At 33.9% G+C, this 26,405-nt stretch overlaps 1 protein-coding gene across 5 annotated transcripts in view; it reads right to left on the reverse strand.

The window, feature by feature from the left end:
• The window catches only part of LOC140051895 (tubulin polyglutamylase ttll6-like), a 37,563-nt gene that overhangs the window by 3,712 nt on the left and 7,446 nt on the right, over positions 1–26,405 (reverse strand). For 2 of the 5 annotated variants that reach the window (XM_072097236.1, XM_072097237.1), the window contains exons 3-17: positions 25,039–25,079; positions 22,835–22,953; positions 22,332–22,462; positions 22,004–22,160; positions 21,724–21,867; positions 21,362–21,447; positions 20,607–20,832; positions 20,136–20,317; positions 15,319–15,507; positions 14,944–15,133; positions 7,705–7,908; positions 6,533–7,036; positions 5,972–6,064; positions 3,377–3,725; positions 3,014–3,287 (exon numbers count right to left, since the gene is read on the reverse strand). In XM_072097236.1, coding sequence (XP_071953337.1) covers positions 3,014–3,287; positions 3,377–3,725; positions 5,972–6,064; positions 6,533–7,036; positions 7,705–7,908; positions 14,944–15,133; positions 15,319–15,507; positions 20,136–20,317; positions 20,607–20,832; positions 21,362–21,447; positions 21,724–21,867; positions 22,004–22,160; positions 22,332–22,462; positions 22,835–22,953; positions 25,039–25,079 — 2,889 coding nt within the window. The remainder of the gene's footprint in view (positions 1–3,013; positions 3,288–3,376; positions 3,726–5,971; positions 6,065–6,532; positions 7,037–7,704; positions 7,909–14,943; positions 15,134–15,318; positions 15,508–20,135; positions 20,318–20,606; positions 20,833–21,361; positions 21,448–21,723; positions 21,868–22,003; positions 22,161–22,331; positions 22,463–22,834; positions 22,954–25,038; positions 25,080–26,405) is intronic. The other 3 variants (XM_072097238.1, XM_072097239.1, XM_072097240.1) reach the window with 3 other exon arrangements.

The raw sequence follows: 26,405 nt of genomic DNA on the forward strand, positions 1-26,405 counted from the left end.
ACAGTTAATTTTTGGTTGCAGAAACACAACCTTACATTTGAGAATTGTTTATAATGCCTAGTATAGGCATTTAAAGTAGTATACAAATGAGACACTGTTATTAAACACAATAGTACATGGATTTACAGGCACTAGGGAGGAGTAAGGAATGTTTCACAAACAGGCTGTAAGATGGGAATGAAATGCAACTAGGAAGGTGGCAGTAGAGGAAGACGATATCCACCTACATTGATGACCCTCATTGAGCTTGCCAACTAGCGTTAGGTACAATGGGGACTGGTAAGTAGGCTCAGACAACTTCCACCTTCTCAAGTTTGGGAAATGCCTTAGTGTGAAAAATTAATTATAAATTATTATATATTACTATTTTAAAGTTTATATAATAATTATACATACTCTACAGCTCAATATGTCGGTCGGTTGGATGGTCGGTCAGTCGTATGGTCGGTAAACACTAATAGTCCGGTGGCAGGAGGGTGGGTATCTCCACCCGAAATGGGACAAATTGCCATCCAACTAGACCAAACAACAATGTATTATGTATGTATTATAACAAATTTATTGAAGCAAAATTTGGTCTTTTGTTTTTACGACTAGATGCTACGCTTGCTTCACTCGCGTACTATCTAGGTCGTCCCCACAGATGGTTCTCGAATACACAGTAATTTTAGCGTAAAAAAAATGGCGATTTACAATGTACATACTGCAGGACTATAATAATACATTGTCGTTTACAGAAACAAATAAATAGACACGATGATTTATGTAGTCAACCAATTAGCACCCTGGGAATTACTTCTGAAAGAGAAACTTGTCAAAAATATTGTCCAAATATTTGATTTTTAAATAAACCCAATTTGTGTAGTATGTAATATTAGGGTTTCAATATATTCTTTATCCACTCAGTAACATATTATTGTTTTCAGGCCTAAAAATAATATATCACTAAATACAGTAAAACATTTGCAATTTAATACTTTGTTAAAACTGTCACTTTCATAGTCGATTGAAATAGTAAAGTACATGTAACGATACACCACTACAACGTTTATATTAATACAAACGCTGAGAAGCAACTTAGTTTGTTTATAATCTAAGAGTAGGACCTACCCACACTCACAGTAATAAAGTTTATTTGTATATATGTTTTATATCTAACAGTACCAACACTCACAGTAAGAAATTTGCAATTCGAATGGCGACCAAACGTGATTATTATGTATTTACAGTATTGGATAGTATTGCAATACTATATCTTAAGGTTTTAAGTTTATTCTCTAAGGGCCTATAAATTTACCTCCATGGTTAAACCAAATAATATGGAATGTTCCATTCATCCCAATTGAATACATTTGTATAAACGTATATTAAATCTATACAAATAATAAGGAAATCGGCCTGTCTTCAACATTATGATGCTGTACTCGAGCTGTTCAACCGGTTTTCAGCTATTAAAAACAATTATCGTAGGAGGAGATAGGAAAATGCAAAGCATCCTTGTATTATTGTGTGCGGGTATTTTTCAAGATGGACATCCATTAGACAGTGTATACCACGATCGGAAAACACCCCTATTTGGGGCAAATCGTTGAACCTAAATTTCGTTTTGTTTGTCAATAACTAATTATCTAACTCAATTTAACTAGTAAACAGAGTTAAATCAGGTGGTTAAAATCAGTACCGAAAGTACGAATCAACTTTATATACCATCGAGTAAGGCGCGATTTACCGAATTTTTCCCTTACGTAAATTTATATATAGATACATAATACATTATTGTAATTGGTCAATTTTGAACTTTGACCCTTATATCCCGAAAACGCTTCCTATCCTTCCATGTTCGTAATCTACGGAAAATTCTGGTCTAGGAAGTTTGGATGGCAATTTGTCCCCTTTCGGGTGGTGATTCCCCCCTCCTGCCACCGGACTATAACTCAAATTTGAGCACAGTACGGCAGCCATGTATATGGCCTTTCTTGTTTAAAATAAAGTCGAGTTTTTGTATTTTAACTCATGGTTAGTGACAAAATAAATAATTTCTTGGTAAATTTTGCATACAAGGATCACATAAGAATATGTTCTCGCATTGATAAGAGGCTAGTGGAGCAGTCTGAATAGGAGGTGAATTAAACTGGTGTATCTTGGCTGATTGATGCAGCCATAGACCCCATTTACACTTAGCTTTTAGTGAGCCAGAGACTGGCTATGAGCCAACAGTGTACAAGTGTAAACACTCTGGGAACAACCGAGCCGGCCTCGAGTCGGCGCAATTTTGATCCGGCAGTCACTTCGTATAGTGTAAACACTCGCGGTCATAAAATGAACGTTCTGGGTCAACTATAGTTTAAAGTTTACGAAAATTAACGCTGAACCGGAAATGCATGTATTATGTAAAATATAAACAAACATCTACTAGGCTAGGGCCTAGGCCCAAGGGGCCTAGTTTCTTTGTTGAAATTAAATTGGTCAAGATGAATTGATCTACTACTATTCTTCAGAAAACGAGACGTAAACATTAGTAGTAAAGCAATAATACAATTGTTTTGATCCATATTAAATACCGTTATTTGATGCTTTTTTTTAATAAAGTTCGATAGGCCTAGTGTAGATCCACAACGCTTAATAATATTAACTTTGGTTGACGGACGGTTGGTAGCGCACATGAGCGGATATGACGTGAATGTAGCAAAATCGTATCGAGCACTCTTCCGCGAGAGCAAGTGTAAACACAATAGTAGGGGCCCGAGGCCGTATTTTTGGTTAAGTGTAAACACATTGCGGCCTACAAAGAAAGCCGGCATCGGGCCGGCTAATAAATCGTCGATGAAGTGTAAATGGGGTCATATTCTGTGGTCACATTCCAGTGAATCACATTTTGAGTTATTTCTGGTGAATTATATAAATTGTTACTCTAATCAACTTAATCAAAATAATTTATCATTCATTCTACTCGTGCATTGTTAGCAACATGAACCATACACTAGCATTTTCCCAAATATTAGTATAAACTTACCTTGCATTAGTTTCAATAGCCACTCCCTGGCTACTACCAGCACTATGTGTGCTACACCTTAAGTCTGGTCGTTGGACAACTGGAGCTGGCCCTGACACTAATGATAAACATAAGGCACCACCACCTTGCAATGGGCTTTGAGATACACGAACAACATTTGAGAACCCGTAACCAGTGCTACTAAGGCATACATTTGAGGGTGGTGAACATACCACATTACTTGGAAGGTTTAATGAACTACTTGTTGTTAATAATCTGTGGTTTGTACGGTGGCCTGTAGAAAAAGAGATTATTTTACGATTAGAAAAGAATGTTATATACAATTTATCAGTAGCTAAGATACTAGAGTAGGTAATTTCTCACCTAAGTCTCTTTTTGAAGAGCTGGCACTAAGAACCCTTCTTAGAGGAACTGGGCCTATATTACTTAAGTAATCAGCATCAGCATTTGCTCTACCTCCCACTCTGACACAATCCTCCTGTATTCCATCCTTTATCTTGTGCTGTTCTGGAACTACTGCACTCTGCCATATATCTCTATTTTGTGGAAGCACCTTCCGTGGATCAAAGCGCTGTCGCTGGGTTTTAGTTGATGGGTTCTGTATGAGGTAGTGTGATGAATTAGTTTGACTTAGCAGTCGACTTCTTGGGGCTGCTGATCGCCACTGTCCACTGTGTACTGGAGGATGTGGATGACACCTACCATTAAGAGTCTACAATTGTACATAGTATAAAACAATAAAGATGAATTCCGATAGCTGTTAGTGGAAATTAGCGTGTAAACTTGTCTTAAATAGTAAAACTCGTCCTAAATAATAAAACTCGTCCTGAATATTAAACTCGTCTTAAATAGTAAAACTCGTCCTAAATAATAAAACTCGTCCTAAATATTAAAACTCGTCCCAAATAGTACAACTCGTCCTAGATAAAAACACTCGTCCTAAATATTAAAAACCCTCTAAATAATCTCTCTTATCTCTCTCTTCAGTCGTCAAGCAGAGAATCGATCTTACAACCTCTAGGCCATGGCATTAGCCTCATCACAAACCCACCACCCTACACAGCTGGCTTGCAGAAAAACCCTTTCCATAAACTAGATTTGAACTCGATCACTACGGACGAGTTAGGTTATCCGCCACACAAACGCCACGTGCACGTCATACGTTAAAATATTGCGCACAGAAAAAAGATTATGCCATTGTGACTTGAAGAAAATAAAATGTTAGTGTGCCCTTTATTTTGTGTCTAAGTATATACAGTATACAGTATACACTATATACTGTATACATACTACATACAGTGCAGAATATGTGAAAATAATGGGACCCGCCTTTTATTCAAATTGTTAACATGATGACGTCATCAAAATTAAGCACGTACAGTAGATAGCAATTTTGGATGGAATTATCTGAGCAACAACATATTAACATGTTGAAGAAATTTGGATACGTAGAATATGGACGCGCGCTCTTTTAAATGTCATTAACTATGACGCAAAATATGAAAATATGACGTTTATAATTCAACTGGCCATATGATGGCGTCACAATATCCGATGCGCAAAATTTGTACATGAATTCGTATCTACAATTCAACAGCTTCCAGAAAACATTTTAATCATGAGTATCACTTTTCATTCTGCGGAGCAATAACATATTGAAATTTACCCAAATGATGAAAATAAGTGACCCAAGTTATTCACGCTTTTGAACATGATGACAATATAAACATTTTTAAAATGGTAACTCATGCGAAAGATAATTGATTGACCTAGACAATATCAAAATCTGGGGGAAAATGGAATACGGATAAGTGGAGAAGCCCTCTATTAACTGTGATGAGCTATGACAAAAGAGACAACAATCCTATATTTTATATTATTGAGTGGCCATATGATGACGTCAAAATGTCCGGTTAGCCATATTGATGCATGAACCGATATCTACAACTCATCAACTTCCAAAATATGTAATAAAAATAAACTTTACCATTTAGTTTAGAAACTATGACTGTTTAAAAAAAGGTATTATTTTGACAAATTTTTGAACTTTTGAACAAAAATACACGCGAATTGTCCAAAAACGTGCTCGTATGACATGTTTTTAAGTCGAAATTGTTTAAAAGTTGGTCAAATTACTAGATAAGACTGGAAAAACAAAATTCACACGAAAAAAGATGTTTTTAACGCTATGTGCGGACCACACACATAAAAATGTGCATGCGCGTGGTAAATTGTACATGCTTAAAATGACATGAAACGCGTAGAAAGTTGATTTTTCGCATTTTAGACACCTGTGTGCGCATAATTTTGTGTGCAACACACCATTTTTACTCCATATAAATTTGACCCTTGATATGAATTAACGATTTCTTAAGTTTCAATAACAAATGTCTTTTGGTTCTGAATTTAAGATAAATTTTTTTTTTAACGTATAATCATGCGTATGTTACGCTGCGCAACTCGGACGGGACCGAGAGGTCAATCTTCTGATAAAGTTATACAATGTTATTTTGAGAAGATTTAGAGATACACATGCAACAAAATTTGTGGAAAGAAAGAATAAGATAGAAAAAAAAAAGATCCTGACAATAACAAGGGTTATCCACCAAGTGCGGATAGCCAATAAAAGAACAGAAAAAACTTAATCCTTAATCACATGGATTAACACGCGACATCTAAATGCTCTGTAATTGGTTGCCTGTCGCGGTACGTATAAGTATAACAGTTGTTATACGTACCGTCGCAGTACGTATAGCCAGTCACATTCCAAATTACCAATATTGATATAATAAGGTATGTTTATTTAATCATTATTAATGAATGAAATCCATGTGCAAGGACCAAAAACAATATAATATGCAATAGTTGATGTGCAATGGTGCAGCTAATTTCTTGTATGAACTAATTTATTAAAATGACCCTTCTAGTTCCCCACTATGTTAGTGTACTGATAGTCACCTGTGATTTTGAAGAAGTCATGGTGATTTTTATTGCAGTGCTGTCCAGCTTTTCAGAAGGATTATTTGTGAGGTTGTGACACTCAGCTTGCTGCTGTTAGCAGAACATGATACAAGGAGTAGAAAAAGAATGAGATAGATATTTGCTAATTATTAGTAATATTTAGTTATTTGACACACCAGTTAGTATCATAATGAAGTTTATTAGATTTAGAAAACTAACATATCTTAGGTCTTATTTTTTCAGAACCGATGATGGGTGTCTATAAAAAAAGATCTATAAAGTTTAGACCCAAGATATGTTAGTTTTCTAAATCTATAAAACTAAGATATTTTTTTACTGGTGGGTTGTACCATTATATCAGAGAGATTAGATTATTCTATTACCACTAAAAGGGTGATGTGTTGAGATTTTCAGTAAAATGTATAGTATATCTTTGGTCTTAGTTTATAGATCTTATTTTTTTTATACATCCATAAAATTAATTTAAAATAACTTTTATAGTACTATTTTGTGAGCGCGTTTTAAAAATAAAAAATCTACAGAAGATTATTTACTTACTTTCTCAGATGATGTTGAATTGTTACTAGTACAATTAACTTTAGGATAATTTAAATTTGTAAGTAAAAGCAAAGGAGTGGTATATGGGCCTAAATCCTGGTCATTTTCAATGCTCAAATCAGGATTCTGCAAGAACTCTCTCTGAACTTTCCTAAATTGTGAACTTTTGTTGATTCCACTAAATGCATTATGTCTTGAATTTTGTTTCCATGCTAGCCTAGGTTCCTTGCTAATCTGATGTGTAGCATTGGAGTTAGTGTTCTCGTCTGAGTGGCTTTCTAGCCTACTACTACCACTATTCAGCCTAACTCCTGGCCTAGTACTTGAGTTTGTTATCTCAAAATCTAGCTGATCATTTTTCTGACTGTTCTTTTTATGTCCTAGCTTTTGTTCTTGTTCTGATTTCTTCTGGCTAGGGGGTGGTTCAAGGTGTAAATATTTATTATGTCGATTGCAATACGTCAAACTGGAATATAATCGTCTCGCTCCTAGGAAATTCCTCACCTAAAAGATTGACCCAGCATTTTGTTTTTCTGGATATTAATACATTAAAAACAGTTTCTAGATAATTAAAACTAACTATTTAAAAACTTGAAATACATAGTTTAATTACAAAAGTAATGAATGTGTATGATTTTTAGTAATTAGTATTGCATTGTGGCTATTATATGATTTAGTATTAGTAATGATTTTAGGATAGTAAATCATTATGGATGTAGCCACCAGTCAACCTAACCACTTTTTGACATTGAGATTCCCCAACAAGAATATCATTAAAATGCATCTTAAAGAATGTTAATAAGAGTTCTCAGTATAATCTATGTATAGATCTGTGTATATAGTATAAATATGTGTAAACAGCACAGGACCATGAATCCTTGACTCCCATCTACTTCACATCCCCTCACCTAGGCACCACATGGATATATGGCTCCGTTTGTGAATTGATAAATATCACAATGTATTTATTATAACACACCTGGATAGATTCTTGTCATTTGATTGGATAATTTTGGGTCACATGACATTTAATAAATATTCTATTGAACTCTTACATCATCAAGAGTGCAATTTCAGGATGCGGGTGCAATTTTGTTATAATTATAATTGCGTCATTTTTTTTGGTATTGTATTTATTATAACATTACCAGAGGTAGCCCGACTATACTTACATTAACAGCTCTATCTGCACTCTTTAAGACACCCACAGTACCTGGTGTACAATGTAAAAGCCTGTACACATGTTCTACCACTCCTAAACCTCGGACAAGGTTATCACGTTGTAGCAATGCACTAACTCTATCAAGTTCATCATCCTCACTGATGTCCAATGGTCGCATACTATCTATAGGCTGGTGGTAGTCAACTTTGGCATCCTTTAAAATAAAGAAAAAGTCACCATGGATGTCAACAGATGACAAAATTAGATTTGAATTTGTCACTCGGGACGAGGTTATCGGTGCAAACGTATTATGTTAGAACATGCACACATAAATTACCATCCATGTTTTTAGTGCTGTATATTTTGTGTCATATACATACATACATCATAGGTGAATTACAGATCCCACCTATTACTACTAAAATAAATAACATGACGACATCTTCAAAATAAAATATGACAACAATTTATGTTTATTATATTCATTGTATTACCAAAAACGACATTTATCTTATATACCTGTATATTTGTGGTAAGCAGTATGACACAACATAGATCAGCAATCAAAAGATTAATTATCAATATTTAGCTGAAAATGTTAATTCAGCTGGTCACTCGCAAATTTCAGAGTACTTGCAATAGACCACGTTGTTAAATGGAGTGACAAAACTCGCAAAAAACACTGGGAATTACTACTTAAAACCACAAAACCTTTCTCCTGGATCGGTAAAATGATTCCATTGACATCTCAAGTTTCAATATTTATCATCATTTGAGTTTTCATTTAGTTCTCTATTCCAAATACATATCTGCTGTACCAAGCTTTCTTGTTTTTTACTCTACTCTCTCCAGCCTCTATTCAACAGCTTTTCAATTCAATTCAATTCAATTTCTTTATTGCTGCAAATGCCATCAAGGGCTAATATCCGCTTAAACATACTACATCATACAAACATATACATATTTACATTTAAAATTTAAACACATAAAAATTATAGTCATTACTACTGTTGTAGTTATTATTTTTTTAATTCTTGTAATTATGGTTATTATGATTATTGTTATCTATATAAATTATGGTTAATTCTGACATAGGCGAGCACAATGCAAAAACTTTCGTACAAATCTCCGCCTTGGATACCTACCTTATCTATCTCAGATGTACCACGAAACGTAGATTTGATAACATTAATTTTCACATCGACGCTATTTTTCCATATTTCTATCTTAGGAAGATATTATAATGAGTTTTTTAACACAATTTATGATTTCAACAGTAGATTTTCAACTCAATTTCAATTCTTCCCGGGTCAAAGTAATTTCCGGGTTCATCTTGCAACAACCTGGTTTCAACTATTTTCTCTCTTTTTTATACACAAGGTGACAAGTATTTACACTTGATTATAATATTGTAATGACATATGACCTTTGACACGGAACTGAATAAACGACCTCTTTGGTCACGAACCTGAACGAGCGTGTATGACTATGAATTATATGATATTCTAAAGTCTCAAAACATGTCAATGGCGACGAGGATTGGTATACAAAGTATATAGGCGTATTACGTGAGTTATATACAAGTTACTGAGAATGATTAGGCTAGACACATTGGACAATATTCCACCATTTGAGGTAGGAAACGATCCAACTAATTTAGCAGCAAGATGGCGGCAGTGGAAAAAGGCCGTGCATATTCTCATCACAGCGAAAGGCGTGACAGACGCGACACAGAGAGAGGCAATTTTATTGCATGCGGGAGGCATACGCCTGCAAGAAATTTATTTTACATTGCCCGAAATAGTTGTTGAAGACGGAGAGGCGAGACCTTCTGCTTATGAAATCGCCATAAAGAAGCTTGATGCTTATTTTGAACCTCAAGTGAACTCACCATTTGAGAGACATAAATTTAGGAAATTAAGCCAATTTGAAGCAGAATCGGTAACAAATTTTATATTTAGACTAAGAAAACAGGCTGACTTGTGTGATTTTGGCACAGAAATAGATAACAATATCAGAGATCAACTGATTGATGGATGTACGTCAGAAAAGTTAAAGAAAGTGTTGTTACAAAAAGGTAACGATTTGACTCTACCAAAAGCAGTCAACATAGCAAACTCCTTTGAGCTAGTGCAGAAACAGTCTGAGACTATGGCAACGGGTAGTACTAGTAGAACAAGTAATGTAAATGCAGTTCATCATCGTACAAATCAAAGAGGTGCATCGAATGACAGAAGTAGTGGTAGTGGCAAGTATTATAAACATAAACAAACACATCAGCAGCAACAGAATCCATGTTATAGGTGTGGAAGAGGCAGACACAAGCCGGAAGATTGTTGGTTTAAAGAGAAAGAATGTAACAATTGCAAGAAAAAGGGACACATTGCGTCACAATGCAGAACAAGAAAGAATACGAGTACCAGTAAGCGACAACAACAACAAAATCAAGTACAAGCTGAAGAAAGCACCAGTGAAGAAAGTGATGACAGTGTAATGATGGCTTCAATGATCAGCGAGTCTAATGCTTCTAACCCAATAAAAGTTGATCTTGAACTAAATGGACAGAAATTTGACTTTGAGATTGATACAGGTGCTACATTCACTGTTGTACCTGAATGCGTATACACAAAATTATCAAATGTTTCTCTTTCAGAGACCAATATCCTTTTTAAAAGTTTTACAGGTGAACGGGTTAAACCCTTAGGTACATGTACTGTAAATGTGCAGTATAAAAACCAATGTAAGAAACTAGATATGTATGTTGTAAAAGAAACCAATCAATTGTTATTTGGCAGAGATTGGCTGCAACACATTCAACTAAATTGGTCGGAACTAATACATAGCCCACACTATGTTAACATTGTAAATGTCAATGCTCAGATAAACAAAATACTAAATGAACACAAAAGTTTGTTTAATGGCAAATTAGGTCAACTTAAGCATACTAAAGCCCATATTGAAATGAGAGAGGGGGCTACACCTATTATCAGTAAATGTCATCGTGTACCCTATGCTTTAAAAGAACCAGTTAACAACGAAATTGACCGATTAGTCGAACAGGGAATATTAACACCTGTTAAGCATACAGAATGGGCTAGTTCAATAGTGACCATAAAGAAAGGAGAGGGTATCCGAATTTGTGGTAATTATAAAACGACTATTAATCAAAATTTGAAACCAGTGGCCCCGCCCAATATTAATGTAGACGATATCTTACCAAAACTGGCAGGGGGACAGAAATATTCAACGTTAGATTTAACACAGGCATATAATCAGATGGAGCTTACTGAACCATCAAAGGGTCTGTTAACGTTAATAACTGAGAAAGGTTTCTACCAAGTAAATCGACTTGTTTACGGTGTGGCTTCTGCCCCATCTATTTGGCAAAATGCGATGCTTAAAATTATTATTGGCCTAGAACAAGTCATGGTTTATTTGGATGATATAATAATAACAGGAAAAGATGATGCTGAACATCTTAAGAATTTGGAAAAAGTTTTGATTCGATTGGAAGAGGAAGGTGTAAAACTAAAACGTGATAAATGTCATTTCATGAAAGAATCTGTTACATATTTGGGTCATGTAATTGATAAAGATGGGGTGCATAAAAGTCCCATTAAAGTTGATCAAATTATGCAAATTCCACTTCCACAAGATGTTGGACAAATGAGATCATATTTGGGTATGATAAATTATTATTAATCATTCATTCCAAATTTAGCTACCTTATTGAGACCATTATATGCAATGATATGTAAAGGTAAATGATTTGTGTGGACTGAAGAAGCGCGAACAGCTTTTGATAATTCAAAGCAAGCACTGGCTAACTCAGGTTTTTTGGTACATTTTGACTCAAGTTTACCAGTCAAAATTGCGACGGATGCTTCACCGTATGGGGTGAGTGCTATACTTAGCCATATGATCGATGGGCAAGAGCGTCCAGTCAAAATTGCTTCACGCGCATTAACTAAAGCGGAACAAAATTATCCTCAGATAGAACGAGAAGCGTTGGGAATTATTTTTGCGCTAAAGAAGTATTATCCATATATTTATGGAAGAAAATTTACACTGGTAACGGATAATAAACCTTTGGTTACCATATTTGGGCCTAAAAAGGGTCTACCAGTGTTAGCTGCGGAGAGAATGCAACGTTGGGCATTATTTGTAGCCGGGTTCAACTATGATATTGAATTCAGATGTAGTAAGGCAAATGCTAACGTAGATTGTTTCTCCAGGTTACCAATTGATAAAGCGGAAAACATAAACATAGATGTAAATGTTAACTTTATGGACATGATAAATGCATTGCCTATAACAGCTGACGAAATTAGTAAAATGACTAGTAGAGATAAACATCTAAGTAAAGTGAAACGCTTAATAATGAATGGTTGGGTGTCAAATGATGATAAAACCATAGAGCCATATTATTTAAGACGTAATGAATTATCGATTGGAAAAGGTTGTATTTTGTGGGGAGAGAGAGTAGTACTCCCTCCAAGGCTCCGTAGCAGGGTCATGGATGATCTACATTGTGGTCACCTGGGAGTTGTTAAAATGAAGAGCATTGCTCGCTCTTATATTTGGTTTCCGAATATTGATTCTGAAATTGAACAGTTGGCTAAGGCATGCGATCCTTGCCAATGTATTCAAAATAGACCAGCCACAGTGCCGATGCATCCCTGGGTACCTGCTAGGGAACGTTGGGAAAGAATTCATATTGATTTCGCCGGTCCATTTCAAGGAAAAATGTTCCTTATTGTAGTTGATGCATTTAGTAAATGGCCAGAAGTAAAAATAATGAATTCGACCACATCCACGAACACAATTGAAGCACTTCGACAAATGTTTAGTCAATGGGGTCTTCCACAAATTGTAGTTTCGGATAATGGAAGTCAGTTTACGGCTTCAGAATTTAAGGATTTTATGAGAGCAAATGGCATAATTCATAAGTATTCATGTCCAGGTCATCCGGCTACTAATGGTCAGGCCGAGAGATTTGTTCAAACAATGAAACAAGGTTTGAAAGCCGCAATTGATGATAAATGTTCAATTCAAACAAGGTTAAGTAAATTTCTGTTAGCGTACAGAAACGCTGAACACAGTGTAACAAAACAATCGCCTGCTCAATTGTTTGTAAAGAGACAGCTGAGAACAAGATTAGATTTACTTAGACCTAATGTTAATATAACAGTTAGAGATCACTTACATAAAGAGATGGAAAAATCTAATAAGAAAATGAGAAGTTTTGTTGTGAATGATCAAGTATATGTAAGAGATTTTAGGAAGGAAGGGAGTCACAAAATTAAATGGGCTCCAGGAACCATAGTTGAGAAAAAAGGTCCATTAAAATATATTGTTAAAGTGGGATCATACACATGGAAAAGGCATACAAATCAAATCAGATCTAGAATGGCTGATGTTTCAGAAACCGAGACCGTAATCTGGAGGATTTGTTAGACCAATTGCTTGATAATGATAATTCAGAAAGTAATGTAATAAATGACAAAGTTACGGTAGTACCGGAAACACCCACTAGGACCCCAGCTCCAGTGCGAAGGTCAAATAGAGTTAGAAAAGAAAGAATGAGATTAATTGAAGAATGTTATCTAGGAAACGGGTAGAAGAAGTAATTAAGAAAGAAACAGTCAAAGTATAAGATAGGAGAATTAACAGAATGATGTTTTATGGAATGATGAAAAGATTGTTTAAAACATTCTGGAAATGTTTTTGTTAAAATGTTTTTGTTGAAATAGTTGATTTACTTAAAACATAACTTGTGCAAATTTATTCAGAAGATAACTTTTAATTAACAAGGGAGAATGACAAGTATTTACACTTGATTATAATATTGTAATGACATATGACCTTTGACACGGAACTGAATAAACGACCTCTTTGGTCACGAACCTGAACGAGCGTGTATGACTATGAATTATATGATATTCTAAAGTCTCAAAACATGTCACAAGGGAGCAGTTAAAATAATAGATTTGACCCTAAAGGTAACTTTAGGCACTTTCCATCAATCAATACAGTGTCCCTTTGGAAGAAGGAAGAAAAAAACCGATAGTAGGACTGGACTGCATAGCCATTTCAGTTTATTTTAGGAACGGACAGCGCGTGTGTGAAGGTACAGTAGTTAAAAAATAAAAATTATACTGAAAATTAATAAAGATCAAATTAAATATACGCCATAAAGAATCGGAATATATTTTGGGAAATAGTATTATAAAATTACATAGGGAGATTTGATGATAAGACATTTTGTTTAAAATCAAGTGAAATCCCGATAGTTGATTGAGTATTAGCTGACAGGAATAACTGTAGGCTATCTGTGTCCCGTTAGGACCAAGATGTCTGCCCATGTTGCAAGCCGAATGTCTTCTTTCTTGGGCCCACTCTGTCACGGCAGTTAGTTTCAAAAGATGATTAAATTAAATAATGTATTAATAATTATTAGGATGGTATTTATTTGAATAAACGCCTCTCCAATAAAACATCACTTTGAATAATAATCCCCCACCCCCCCCCCCCAACCCAACTATCTAATAAACGTCCATCCACATTTATAATAACACAATTATAGTATTTGTAGTAGAATTCACCGCACTGTTATCTACAATTTACCAAGCATTTGTTATTCTTTTTTACCACTTTTCATATCTATTAGAGGATTTCATTATTATTAAAACTAAAAAATTTAACATATCCCTCGAATAAGCACCTCCCTCAAATGAACTCCGCCTCCCCAAAGGGCCCTACCAAACAATAAAAACTATACTGTAAAATGTTATTAATCATCTAAAACACTGTGAAACAAAGTAGTTTAGTTTTACGAATGTCAAACATTTTCAATAATGGTAACCTACAGAAAACGTATAAAGGGGAACATTAACATTCCGAGAACCATCGTCTACACTTCCTAGAGGGGGAGCGAGCGAAGCGAGCTCACCCTCTAGTTATAATAATTAATATAAGTGTAATAAATTATAGGTTACATCTTAAGGGCAGTTTTAATGTCAAGCACAGAAGAGAAAGACACGTTATTCCAATCCATTCAGGCAGCATGGCTCACTAGCGTAACCAAAACATTAATTTCCGACTGTTTTACTTTATCGTTTTGTTTATTTTATTTTTATCTCCATTGAGATCAAGCCACTGATACCCACAGCAATGTCATTTTTTCAGGAATTTGACTTAGCCACAATAGGTAATAAAATAGGGTGCACAAAAGAATACTTATCCTTACATCCATTGGTAATCTATATGGTCTCCTAGCAACCCTTGGAACTGAACATCTCATTAAAGTCCTGCGCTTAGTTTTTTCACTGCCAGGACTTTCAGGTCGGAGCATTTCCTTTTCTTTACTAGCTGGTCGATTTTTCTTCAGCATACATTCTAATTTTTCCTGTTTTGCTCTAATTTCTTCCCTTTGTTGTCTGAATAATAAAGTTATAAATTATTTGTTACTGGCTCACATTTCTGCATCTTGGATATGACATGGGTTACACAATTCTGGATCATGTTCGCAATTGTAACAGGGGTAATAGTCTTGAATTAAAATAGGTAATATGCCAGGGAAGCATTAAAAATAAAAAATCAAGTAAATCAACAATCTATTTACCGTGCACATTCTCCTCTAGCCTTTGATGCTGCTGTTTGCTGGAATAAAGAACCACTATGCTGAAAAAATTGTTCATACTTCTTATGACCCTCAATGGGATAGATACGTCTAAAATCCCCACTATGTTCAGCTTCATACTTCATCTGAGCTTCATTTGCTGATGCTTGGCATTCTTCCATCTCTTCACGCCTTCAAAATAAAAAAAATAAAAAAAAAGCTTTAGCAGTTTTTCATCTATTTGTTCTATTGAGTTGAGTAGCACACTTATACCTTAAACAACCGATAAAGTTTTGTATGAAAAAAACACGAAAAAAGGCAGTCTTTTTAATATAATAATAATAAATATTCAAATAACCTCGGACATCCTAATTGGGGCAAAGATGTTTCCTAATAAATAAATGTTGTTAATCAATTGATTTGCACCTGAAAATGTCAAAAATGTTAATGAAAGTAAAGTAACTTGAAAGGGATTCAGAATCAAATTTTGACATTTGTTTTATATTTCTGAATAGTCGGATTTGTATCCCAAGTAATTATAAAATTTAATATAGTATTGATTGAGAAGGGCTAGCATAGTCAGGCCTGACTAGGCTAGGGGTGCGCATGACTTTTTTTCACAAGTAAAATAGGCCTAGTCTAGTTTAATCCAATGGACATGACAAAGATGTCAAACTTTTATTTGGTTATATGCATAATAACGCATTTTGTCAAAATCTTTATTTATTCTAAAGTTCCTTAACTATTTTGTCGGTCAATTATCTTAAATTTCATCTAGCTAAGTGCACGGAAGTGAGCCCGCTAGAGAGAAAGAAGGGAGATGAATAAAGATGGACGACAACTACAACTTGTTTTGTTATATTATTATTGTTGTAGCAGAAAGTTGATAATTTAATGAAAGCGGCTTCTGTTGCCGACAATTATGTGCTCACGCACAAGGTGGTGAATACCAAATCGCTCCAAAGTCAGAAAACTACAGTTAATAGTATTGTACAGTAGTAGTAAATTTGTAAGAACTTGTTTTTATTGCAAGAAAAAAAAAAGTTTTAAATTTTCAATTTTAATTTATTTCCACAATATAATAAAATACATACAGGATAATAAACGCTGCAATGAAGTATTTATGTGGGAGGGGGGGGGGGGAGAGAGTCATATAAGTCAGAAACAAGATATAACATTAAATACGAAAACGAAAAAAAAAATATACATACAGTAAATAAAAGAAAATAAAGCTATAATTTCTATTTAAACCATATTATCAGATCTTGAATGGTCTTATAAAATATATATATTTAACGTTCATCATATCTTGAAGGTAAATAGTTCTTGTATACTAATTTAAATTTAGAAGTTGTAGATGCATTTTTAATATCTACATGGAATGAATTCCATAATTTAGCTCCTTGGTATTTAATAGAGTTCTTGATAAAATTGTTTGTACATTTAGGTAAAGATAATCATTTGCATTGTGTGTATTATGACTATTTTCCCTACTATTATGATTATTAAAAAAAATAAGACTGATGATATTTTAAGTCTAAAAATAATTATCGTACTATTGCTTTGTATTTCGTCTAAGGTTTTTGAATGTATTTTAGTTAATTTATGCAATGACTTATTGGTTACAGATGATTGTCAATTTGCATTTAAGTCTGATCATTCTACAGATATGTGTATTTTATTGTGAAACAAATTATAACCGTAATGGAAGCCCTGTTTTTGCCTGTTTTTTTACGCCTCTAATACCTTTGATCGTGTTTATCAGTACAGATTATTTCGTAAACTTATCTCATGTAAGTTGCATGTCGATATTGTTCGTGTGCTTGTTTGTTGGTATTTCAATCAAAGATTTTCTGTTAAGTGCGGTAATTGACTTTCTGTTAGCAATGGTGTTTGGCAGAGAGGGGTTCTCTCGCCATTAATGTATAATGTGTATATTGATAACCTGACTGTTAACCTTTCTATCTCTAGATATGGTTGTGAAATTAACAATGTTAAATTGAACTAGAATTTAATTCGTCACTTTGACGAATTATTGGTGATCATTTTTATAATTTTAATGAAATTAAATTTTTTTAAACATGCATGTATGTTAACATACGATCGTAAAAAGTTGATGTACGCCTATTACATGATGCAAATACACTTATAGTGTTGAGTTGTACCTATTATGTGTCATATAATAACAGTACAGTATACTGTATATCCATATACAGTGTAGCATAGGTGAAATTACGGGACCCAGTGAGTGGCCGAGCGGTTAAGACAGTGGAACCTTAATTACGTAGCCATAACATCGGCAGGGGTTCGAGGCTCACTCACTCCATGGTTCTGGTGGTAGAACGAGTCTTCTCGCATAAGGACTATAAACCGTAGGTCTAGTGTACACAACTAGCTCGTGTGCACTTTAAAGGACCTAGTACATCTTTCGAGACGAGTAGGGGGTTACCCCGGTGTATTAGTACATCACAGCCACTGATCACCAACTGGGCCCTCTGGGAGAACAGTCTTTGACTGAAGAGGTTACCCAGTATAAATATTTATTTCAATTCAATCAATTACAATGTATATACATTATACTGTACATATTGTATATGGCATATAATAGGCACAACTCAGCACTAGTATAAGCGTATAATAGGGTGGCATACATCAACATTTTCTAATCGTATGTTAACGTACGTGCATGTCAAAAAAAATTTATTTCAGTAAAATGATCACCTATAATTGTGACGAATTAAATTATAGTTCTTTTTTTACTATTTTGATACTTCATGTTATTTTTATGTGCATTGAATTTGCAAAATAAAAGTTTAATGTGAAGGAATTTTTGCAACTGTATGGAGAAGATTTTCAGTTAGTAATTGAAAACAATAGGAATTGGATCGCTCTTCCAACAAACTTAAAATTAATTTCAAACATATTTCTTTCAAAAACATTTTGAACGCAATATTTAATATTTATAATAATCATGATTACTATAATAGTCTTGACAACGTACAATCCACTCATTACTTTTTTCTTTTCTCTTTATATTTTTCTGTTTTAGTTAGCTTTACTTTTTATGTATATATATATATATATCGTTTTTGATTTAGCTTTTCGCTTTTTTTTTGTATCTCCATTGAGATCCAGCCACTGATACCCACAGCATTGTCATTTTTTCAGTAATTTGGATTTATATATATATATATATATATATATATATAAATGCCACTTGCCAGCTTTATACTATGACGTTATCCAAATTCCTTCACTTGCACTGATGAAGGGCTAGTGTTGCCCGAAAGCTCTGCTAACTTTTCTGGTTGTTTACTTTATCGTTTTGACTTAGCTTTTCGCTTTTTATTTTTGTATCTCCATTGAGATCCAGCCACTGTTACCCACAGCATTGTCATTTTTTTCAGTAATTTGCCTTTGGATTTATATATATATACATATAAACAAATCAGGCAAAGAACAGTAATTCTAAACCGCCTGGTGATATACTGAAATTTAATTAATTCACTTTATACGATAAAGATGAGGAAATCTGTGAGAATGAGAAAAAGTCGCCCCAACCAAGACTCGAACTCGGACCGCCTGCTTGATATGCAGATGTCCTAACCATTAGACCACTGGGGCTTTCATGGTATTGTTCGAACTCGATTGGATAGCGACTCTTTAACATTCTCGGCGTGGTACGGCGGAACAGCACTAGTCCTCAGTTGTACGCACGCGCAACAGAGATCAAATTGATACGCCCTCATTTTTCAGTATTTTTATTCACGAGGCGGGATCTCCGAAGAGATACTATAAACAAATCAGGCAAAGAACAGTAATTCTAAACCGCCTGGTGATATACTGAAATTTAATTAATTCATTTTATACGATAAAGATGAGGAAATCTGTGAGAATGAGAAAAAGTCGCCCCAACCGAGACTCAAACTCGGACCGCCTGCTTGATATGCAGATGTCCTAACCATTAGACCACTGGAGCTTTCATGGTATTGTTCGAACTCGATTGGATAGCGACTCTTTAACATTCTCGGCGTGGTACGGCGGAACAGCACTAGTCCTCAGTTGTAAGCACGCGCAACAGAGATCAAATTGATACGCCCTCATTTTTCAGTATTTTTATTCACGAGGCAGGATCTCCGAAGAGATACTTTTATATATATAAACAAATCAGGCAAAGAACAGTAATTCTAAACCGCCTGGTGATATACTGAAATTTAATTAATTCATTTTATACGATAAAGATGAGGAATTCTGTGAGAATGAGAAAAAGTCGCCCCAACCGAGACTCGAGCTCGGACCGCCTGCTTGATATGCAGATGTCCTAACCATTAGACCACTGGGGCTTTTCTGGTATTGTTCAAACTCGATTGGATAACAACTCTTTAACATTCTCGACGTGGTACGGCGGAACAGCACTAGTCCTCAGTATTTATATTTATGTTTTTTTATAAATGTTGTATTTTTTATTGTTTATTATGTGCAATTTGGAAATAGGCTGGTTTTATCCGGCCTAATGGGTGTTCCTGATGCTCGTTATTTTGTCTTTTGTCTGTATGTAATTTTAATGTTGAGCATCAAATAAATTCAATAAACAGTGGCCTAGTTAGTATTTGATGAAATCACTCATTTCATACCTGGACAAAGCCGTTGATATGAGTAAATGCGTATAATTAAGGTAAAGTCAAATAAAAATTTAAGAATTAAGCATAATAAGGCCAAAATTGTCAATAAAATGGAACCGTGAAAACTAAAAGGTCGCAAAACAGAAGTAAAATCGTGGGGCCATGAAAATGTTGGTCTCTATAGTATATCTATAATACCTTGATTCCTTCGGTTTTGATCGATTCATCAATCTTTCTTTGATTTTCTTTTTCTCTTCTTCAATACATTTTTTTCGATCAAATGGTGACAAGTTCATAATACAAAGGGCATCATAAAGAAATCCTTCTTTAACTTCTTTGTCAAGTTTTGCATCTGTATGGAAGCTGGGTGAATGATTTACCTGGAAATTAACAATTTAACAGGATTTAAAAGTGAAACTTGAAACCATCTATCTCCATTTTATCTAACAATAAGAATGTTACTATTGCATAGAATAACTAACAAGACATTTTTTTGTTAAAAGATAGTCCATAAAGATGTCATTTTAGCTCTGAAAATAAAATAAAATAAGGAAAATTAAATCAAATAGCTTATGTGTGTTTGTATAACTGGTATGGATAAGAATTAACATATTTTTTTAATGGTAAAGCAAGGATATTAACCTCATATTAAGGCAAAACTGTCCATACCTCTAACACCCATGGCTTCAACTTTCTATCTAGCATCAGATCAAATCCTAGAATTTCAAAACATCCACTGCCCTTTACATGGTTTGGGAAGCATGTACGATAGTTATGCTTTAAAATCGGATGAGCCGAGATTAAAGTCTTAATGATAACATCTTCCATATCAGCCCAGATTTTCTTGATATCATAACCATTCTTTTCAAACCAACGATCCACTGTTGTTATTTTCCTGAAGAGAAATTAAGATTCAAATTAAAAATATGTGCAGCTGGACGATCCAGCCTACAAACTATTTAGCCGTTGTCGATTTTGCAATTCATAAAATAATAATAAATTCATAGCCTGTTTATTAAAACTTTCTATAGTATCTTTGATAATGTTTAATATTTGGTTTGGTTTATTTGCAGAAAGACTGGGGGTATTACTACTAAGATAATGATACAATAAGGCTAATTTATAAAAACCTGACTTGCACAGGGCCAGAACATTTCCGAAAAAGGATAAATTTTTTTTAAACAAATCACGGCCTATGCTTTCACAATAATTATATTGCATAAATCCCTTTTTTAAAAACATTACATACAGTATATCAATAACATAAGATAAATAAATAAATGATCATTTTTACTGTACTCACTATTCAGCTAGGCTTACTTACTTATACTAGGTCTACTATCTAGGACTAGAATAACACAGTGTATGTGACTCAATTATTGTATAAAACAATGAAAATTAATTGTTTTAGTAGAGAGTATTACCTTTTGCTTCCACAGTCATCATCACGAATAAAATCTGAGCTATGCTTGTTTATTGCATAGTTTGTAAGGTGCATACACTGTTCATCCTAAAAAACGTACAGTATAATAATTATAATGGTATAAAACAATGCATATTTATTTATTATCCATGTTTATTCAAGACTACAGTACTATATTCAACTCAATATTCTATAAATAATAAATATGTCTAGTGCAATTGTAATGAGGTGAAAATAGAACATTTGAATTAAATTAATTCTATTGCACAAATAACGAGAGGCTAGGCCAAGGCCTAAATCATACGAGTATCAAACCCAATTTCATTGGTTAGCTAATGCCAGATTTTGTACTTAAACACTTACTGTATTGTTACTAGTTGGTTCAATATACTTTATAGTAGCAAATCGTGCCAGGCCATCTTTGTAAACGTATATTCTTAATGGATCACAAGATGTAACTAACACATAAATTCGTAGATCAAATTTAAATCCATCTATGAGAAACGGCTAATAAAAGGAAAACATAAACATTAGTAAAACATTGGATTCAAGATGTATAATATGTTGGAACAAATACAATGATCATATTAATCAATCATCTTTCCACAGCATTTACAGGAAGGGTGGCAATAAGCACATTTACCTTAGACACATATTGTTGACAGACTTGATGTTCCCCTGGTTTGATGTCTTTAATATTTTTGGTTATAAATATTCCTTTACCCTGACAACCACTTTCTGGCTTGCAGATGTATGTTTTGTTTTTCTTTGTACGACAAAATGCTAAAAAATCACCATAACTATGGAAGCAAAAGAAAAAATGTTCTAAAAGTGTAAGATTTATTATGATGATTCCTATTAACTCAACTAATTCCTTGCTTAATCAGTGTACAATAATAATGAATTAAGAAATATTATTATACCAAAATATTCCTTTATTTTTTTCAGCAAGGTAACTAAATTCAACTTACTCTGCAGGAAGCACCCAAGTCCTTGGAAAAATTGCAAATTCTTTCGGAAACAACTTCTGTAAACGTGTCAAATTACGTGCTAGCAGATCCTTTCGACAAATTTCACTCATTCCTGGGAAATGATTAATTTTCTAGGAAAAAAAAAGTTAAAATGTAATAATAGTTTTGCTTATTTGGAACCGTCTATTAGGCATTTTGTTTTTAAATGATTTGATAAAAAACCAGGTTGTAAATTTAAAAATCAATATGCAGTAAGGATGCGCATAATGAAATAAAAAAGATGTCGCATGACATTTAAGTTAAGTGACCTCTTCACATGATAATGTGTTTATTAGGTCATTTTTCATTTACAATCCTAGACAAGCATATTGTACAGGATTTTATATTAACACTACACATTTTAAATGTTCAAATCCTCTTGTGTTTAATAACGAATTTACTTATTTACTTAAATTTTGGTGATTAAAATCAAATAACTTGATATATATTCTTTTTTAAATTACCTGATACTTTTTCATCTCCATAACTCTTTCTAATGCAACAGAATAATCCGTCCAATAGAGTGTCCAATCATCATCTTCTCCAACCTCTTTCATTCCAAATTTACGAGCCATACGACGAACTAACATTATATAACACAAAAATGCAATTTACGTTTATGTTTATTATGTTTATGTTCATTTTCCTTAAATATACACTATATAAAGTTCCCTCGGGTACTTCAATATTGATGGAATAGGCCTCGAATTTTAGGGGCACAGCAAGTTGGCCTCCGGTTGTTCCTTAATTTAAAGGGCAGCAAGGCCACCTTGAAAGGCACCAAGGTCATTATTTTAAAATAGGTCAAGCCTATAGGCCTAGTATATAATAGTGTAGAATTACGGAAAAATGCAATTTATAACTGAAACGCGATTTCTTGTAACTTCGGGTGATTCCCCTGCTCCCATATAAGTGGCAGTGGCAATGCACGATACTGGTTGAGAGTGAAATACACGTGATATTATACACAGTAGGCTACGTTTTCAAGCTCGAGCAGGAATCGAGGGTATTTCTATTTTGTAAACAATGTTGCGAGAACGGCCGACGAAGTCGTACTCCCATCAAACAGCCAGTATACCGAAAACAACATATAACGCACTATTTCATGATAATGTACCAAAAACGAGATACGACAATGACAACAATAATAATAATAGATGCCAAGACAGGGCTGTGAAACGGCTGATAAACTAGGGAGCGCAAAAAAAAAGTGAGTTTTACTGAAAATAGTGCTGAGCTGTGGAAACGGCCGATACTGTACTGTGTAGTCGAGAGCGAATTACACATGGTCAATTATGAGTGGGAGTCCAGCGATATTCGATAAGTCAAGCGCGAAAACATGTCATTTCTTTTTGCCCTTTTTTCATACACAGTACGTCTTGCAGCTCGAGCGGAAGTCTAAGAGCGTTATTTTTGTAATAAGAACGAAATATGGTACGATCCTATCAGCATTTCTTTTTTTTCAACTGAACGTATAGGCCCAGGCCTAGTCTAGTTTTTTTCTTTATTTATTAGTGTAGCTAGTTTGCAGGTGAAATGTCTGCCTCAAATTCATTGTTGAAAATTTATATTTATATTTTCGCCATTCGGTAGTTTTTATTGTGGTGAAAATTCTAGGGCACTAAGGCCAATTAGTGGCTGTCTGTGGTGCATAGCTCACATGCAATGAGCGAAATACTGATTTTGTATTCTTAGTATATGAAATAATAAAAAACATATGGTAAATGTGTCATTCTTTTTTATTTCAAGATATATTTTTCAGACTTAGACAAAATGTAGCTTTTTTTATTGCCATTAAACAAAACTTTTGCTTTTTTATGCGTGAAAGGGCGATATTTCAATTAATCAACAACATTTACATAGGTTGGCATTTGGCAGTGTAAATACATGCAACCTGTGTTGCTGAATCTGTTTACTGAATCAGGTGCTCAGCGGTGTAAATGGGGTGTATTAGATTGAAGTGTCAAAGTACAATGAAAGTGAATTAGGCAATAAATAAATAAAAAAAGGGAATAATATTTTTTTAATGTTAAATAATAATAATATCATTATTATAATAATATTATTATTATAATAATATAAATAACTAGAGGTCACTCCGAGAGTACAAACCTCCGCCTACTGTAAAATTCCCCTACATAAAATGTCCCCAGAAAATATATATATTAAAAAAAATTTTTTTTTAGTTCCAAGTGTAAATAGGCTAACTGCACACTACAAAGTTGAGGATGAGCGTTTGGTGTAATGGTTACGTATCCAGCACCTCACAGTTGAGATCGCTGGCTCAAGTCCCGCTGGGGGGTTTTTTTTTTTTTTATTATTTTTTTTTGTTTTTTGTGGACCTTATTATTTGACCCTGACCCTTCAAAATTTAACCACAATTATGATGAGTCATTGTGGCTAAGTTTGGTGAGAATAGGATAAAAACTGTGGTCTCTGAGGCTGTTCACAGACACACACACACAAACACCCAAACATACATGGGTGAAAATATAACCTCCTTGGCGGAGGTAATAATAATCATTTTCTATAAATGCCAAGCGAACAGTTTCGCTGTAAATTGTTTTTTATCAATAGAGAAAAATAAAAAATATTCATATGGTACAATATGTTTATTTATTACTTTGTATGTTTGGTATAACTAAAATGTTAAGTTATTAACACTCACCGCTGTCATACTTGCAGTTAGCTAAACAAATTCCCATAAACCTGAAAAAAAAAAAAAATACATACATACATTTACTGGACATGATGGATCGGAAAGTTTCCTATTGGTGGCGCATAATATGTCGCATTGCAATTGTTCACTTGTATTCATATGTATTTACATATCAGGTAAAGCATTATATTGAATAGGCAACATGAGTGTTGTTTTGGCAGAAGTATTTTTAGTTGTTCAAGCAAGACATGTTAATTGTTATATCATTTGTGAAGTTGTGAATTTTTGCCAATACTGTGAGTAGATAACTTGATATATTTTCTGGGTTCTAAAAATAATGTATTATTACTATGAATGAGTTTTTATATCATTTATTATTTGACGACACAAAAACAATGAAAGTACCATCTATATATTAATGCTACCAAATTTTTTTATTTTACGTATCTCCTCCAAAACCACTGAATGGTACGTGCTCACATTTGGCACACTGATGTTTACTGATACACAATAGACTATGTCACTTTCCTGAATTTTAAGGATAAACAAAAGGCAAAAAATAGCAGTAATTTGACGTCTCAGAGACCGTGTTACGTCACTGTATAAACTACGCAATCTCCTCTTTGTGTACCGCCATGGCCAGATCTACAAATACCATGCCGGGCCGCCAAAACAAGTCAACCGTATCGAATGATCGCGTCGTTGAAGTTAATTACACCTTTTATCTGAACAGAATGATTTTTGTAAATCACGGTATGGCTCAATGAGTAAATCGCCGTGACCATTGATATCAATGTTTAGTATGTTCGAGTTTGAATCCGCTAAAAATCAAAACTAGACCTCAATCTAATAATCTCAATACAAAACTAGCAAAAGGGATACGAAACCTCACACACACACACACACACAAAAGCAAAATATAATAAACTATGAAAATTAAAAAAAATGTAAATGAACAAAAAAAAAGAAAAACAAAAAACCAAATGGACATTATTAACGAAAAAACACCCAAAAAGTTTGTGTTCAAGTGCATCATCAAATTTCGACTCTTTTTTGTGTTGATTTATTTCAATAATTAAAATGTTTAATCTCGTGCACTTTCTGAGGCGCATCCTAGATTAATGTGAATTCCGTTTGATTTTTGTTCCCTTTTTAATTTCATTTCAATGTATCAAATAAATAATACACCACGAAAAACAACCAAAATAATATAGTTTGCCATTTTATACTTTCATTATGTTATTGCGCGCATCATCTTATTCACACATTATATTGTATTGCTTTCATTTTGTAGCTCATAGTTACTTAAGTCAAGGAATACTTGGTGTATAACAAAATCCATGGCTTTTTATGAGGGAAGAGTGCGCTTATATGAT

The sequence above is a fragment of the Antedon mediterranea genome, chromosome 6 (genome assembly GCF_964355755.1).
Source record: "Antedon mediterranea chromosome 6, ecAntMedi1.1, whole genome shotgun sequence".
NCBI classification, from domain to species: domain Eukaryota; kingdom Metazoa; phylum Echinodermata; class Crinoidea; order Comatulida; family Antedonidae; genus Antedon; species Antedon mediterranea.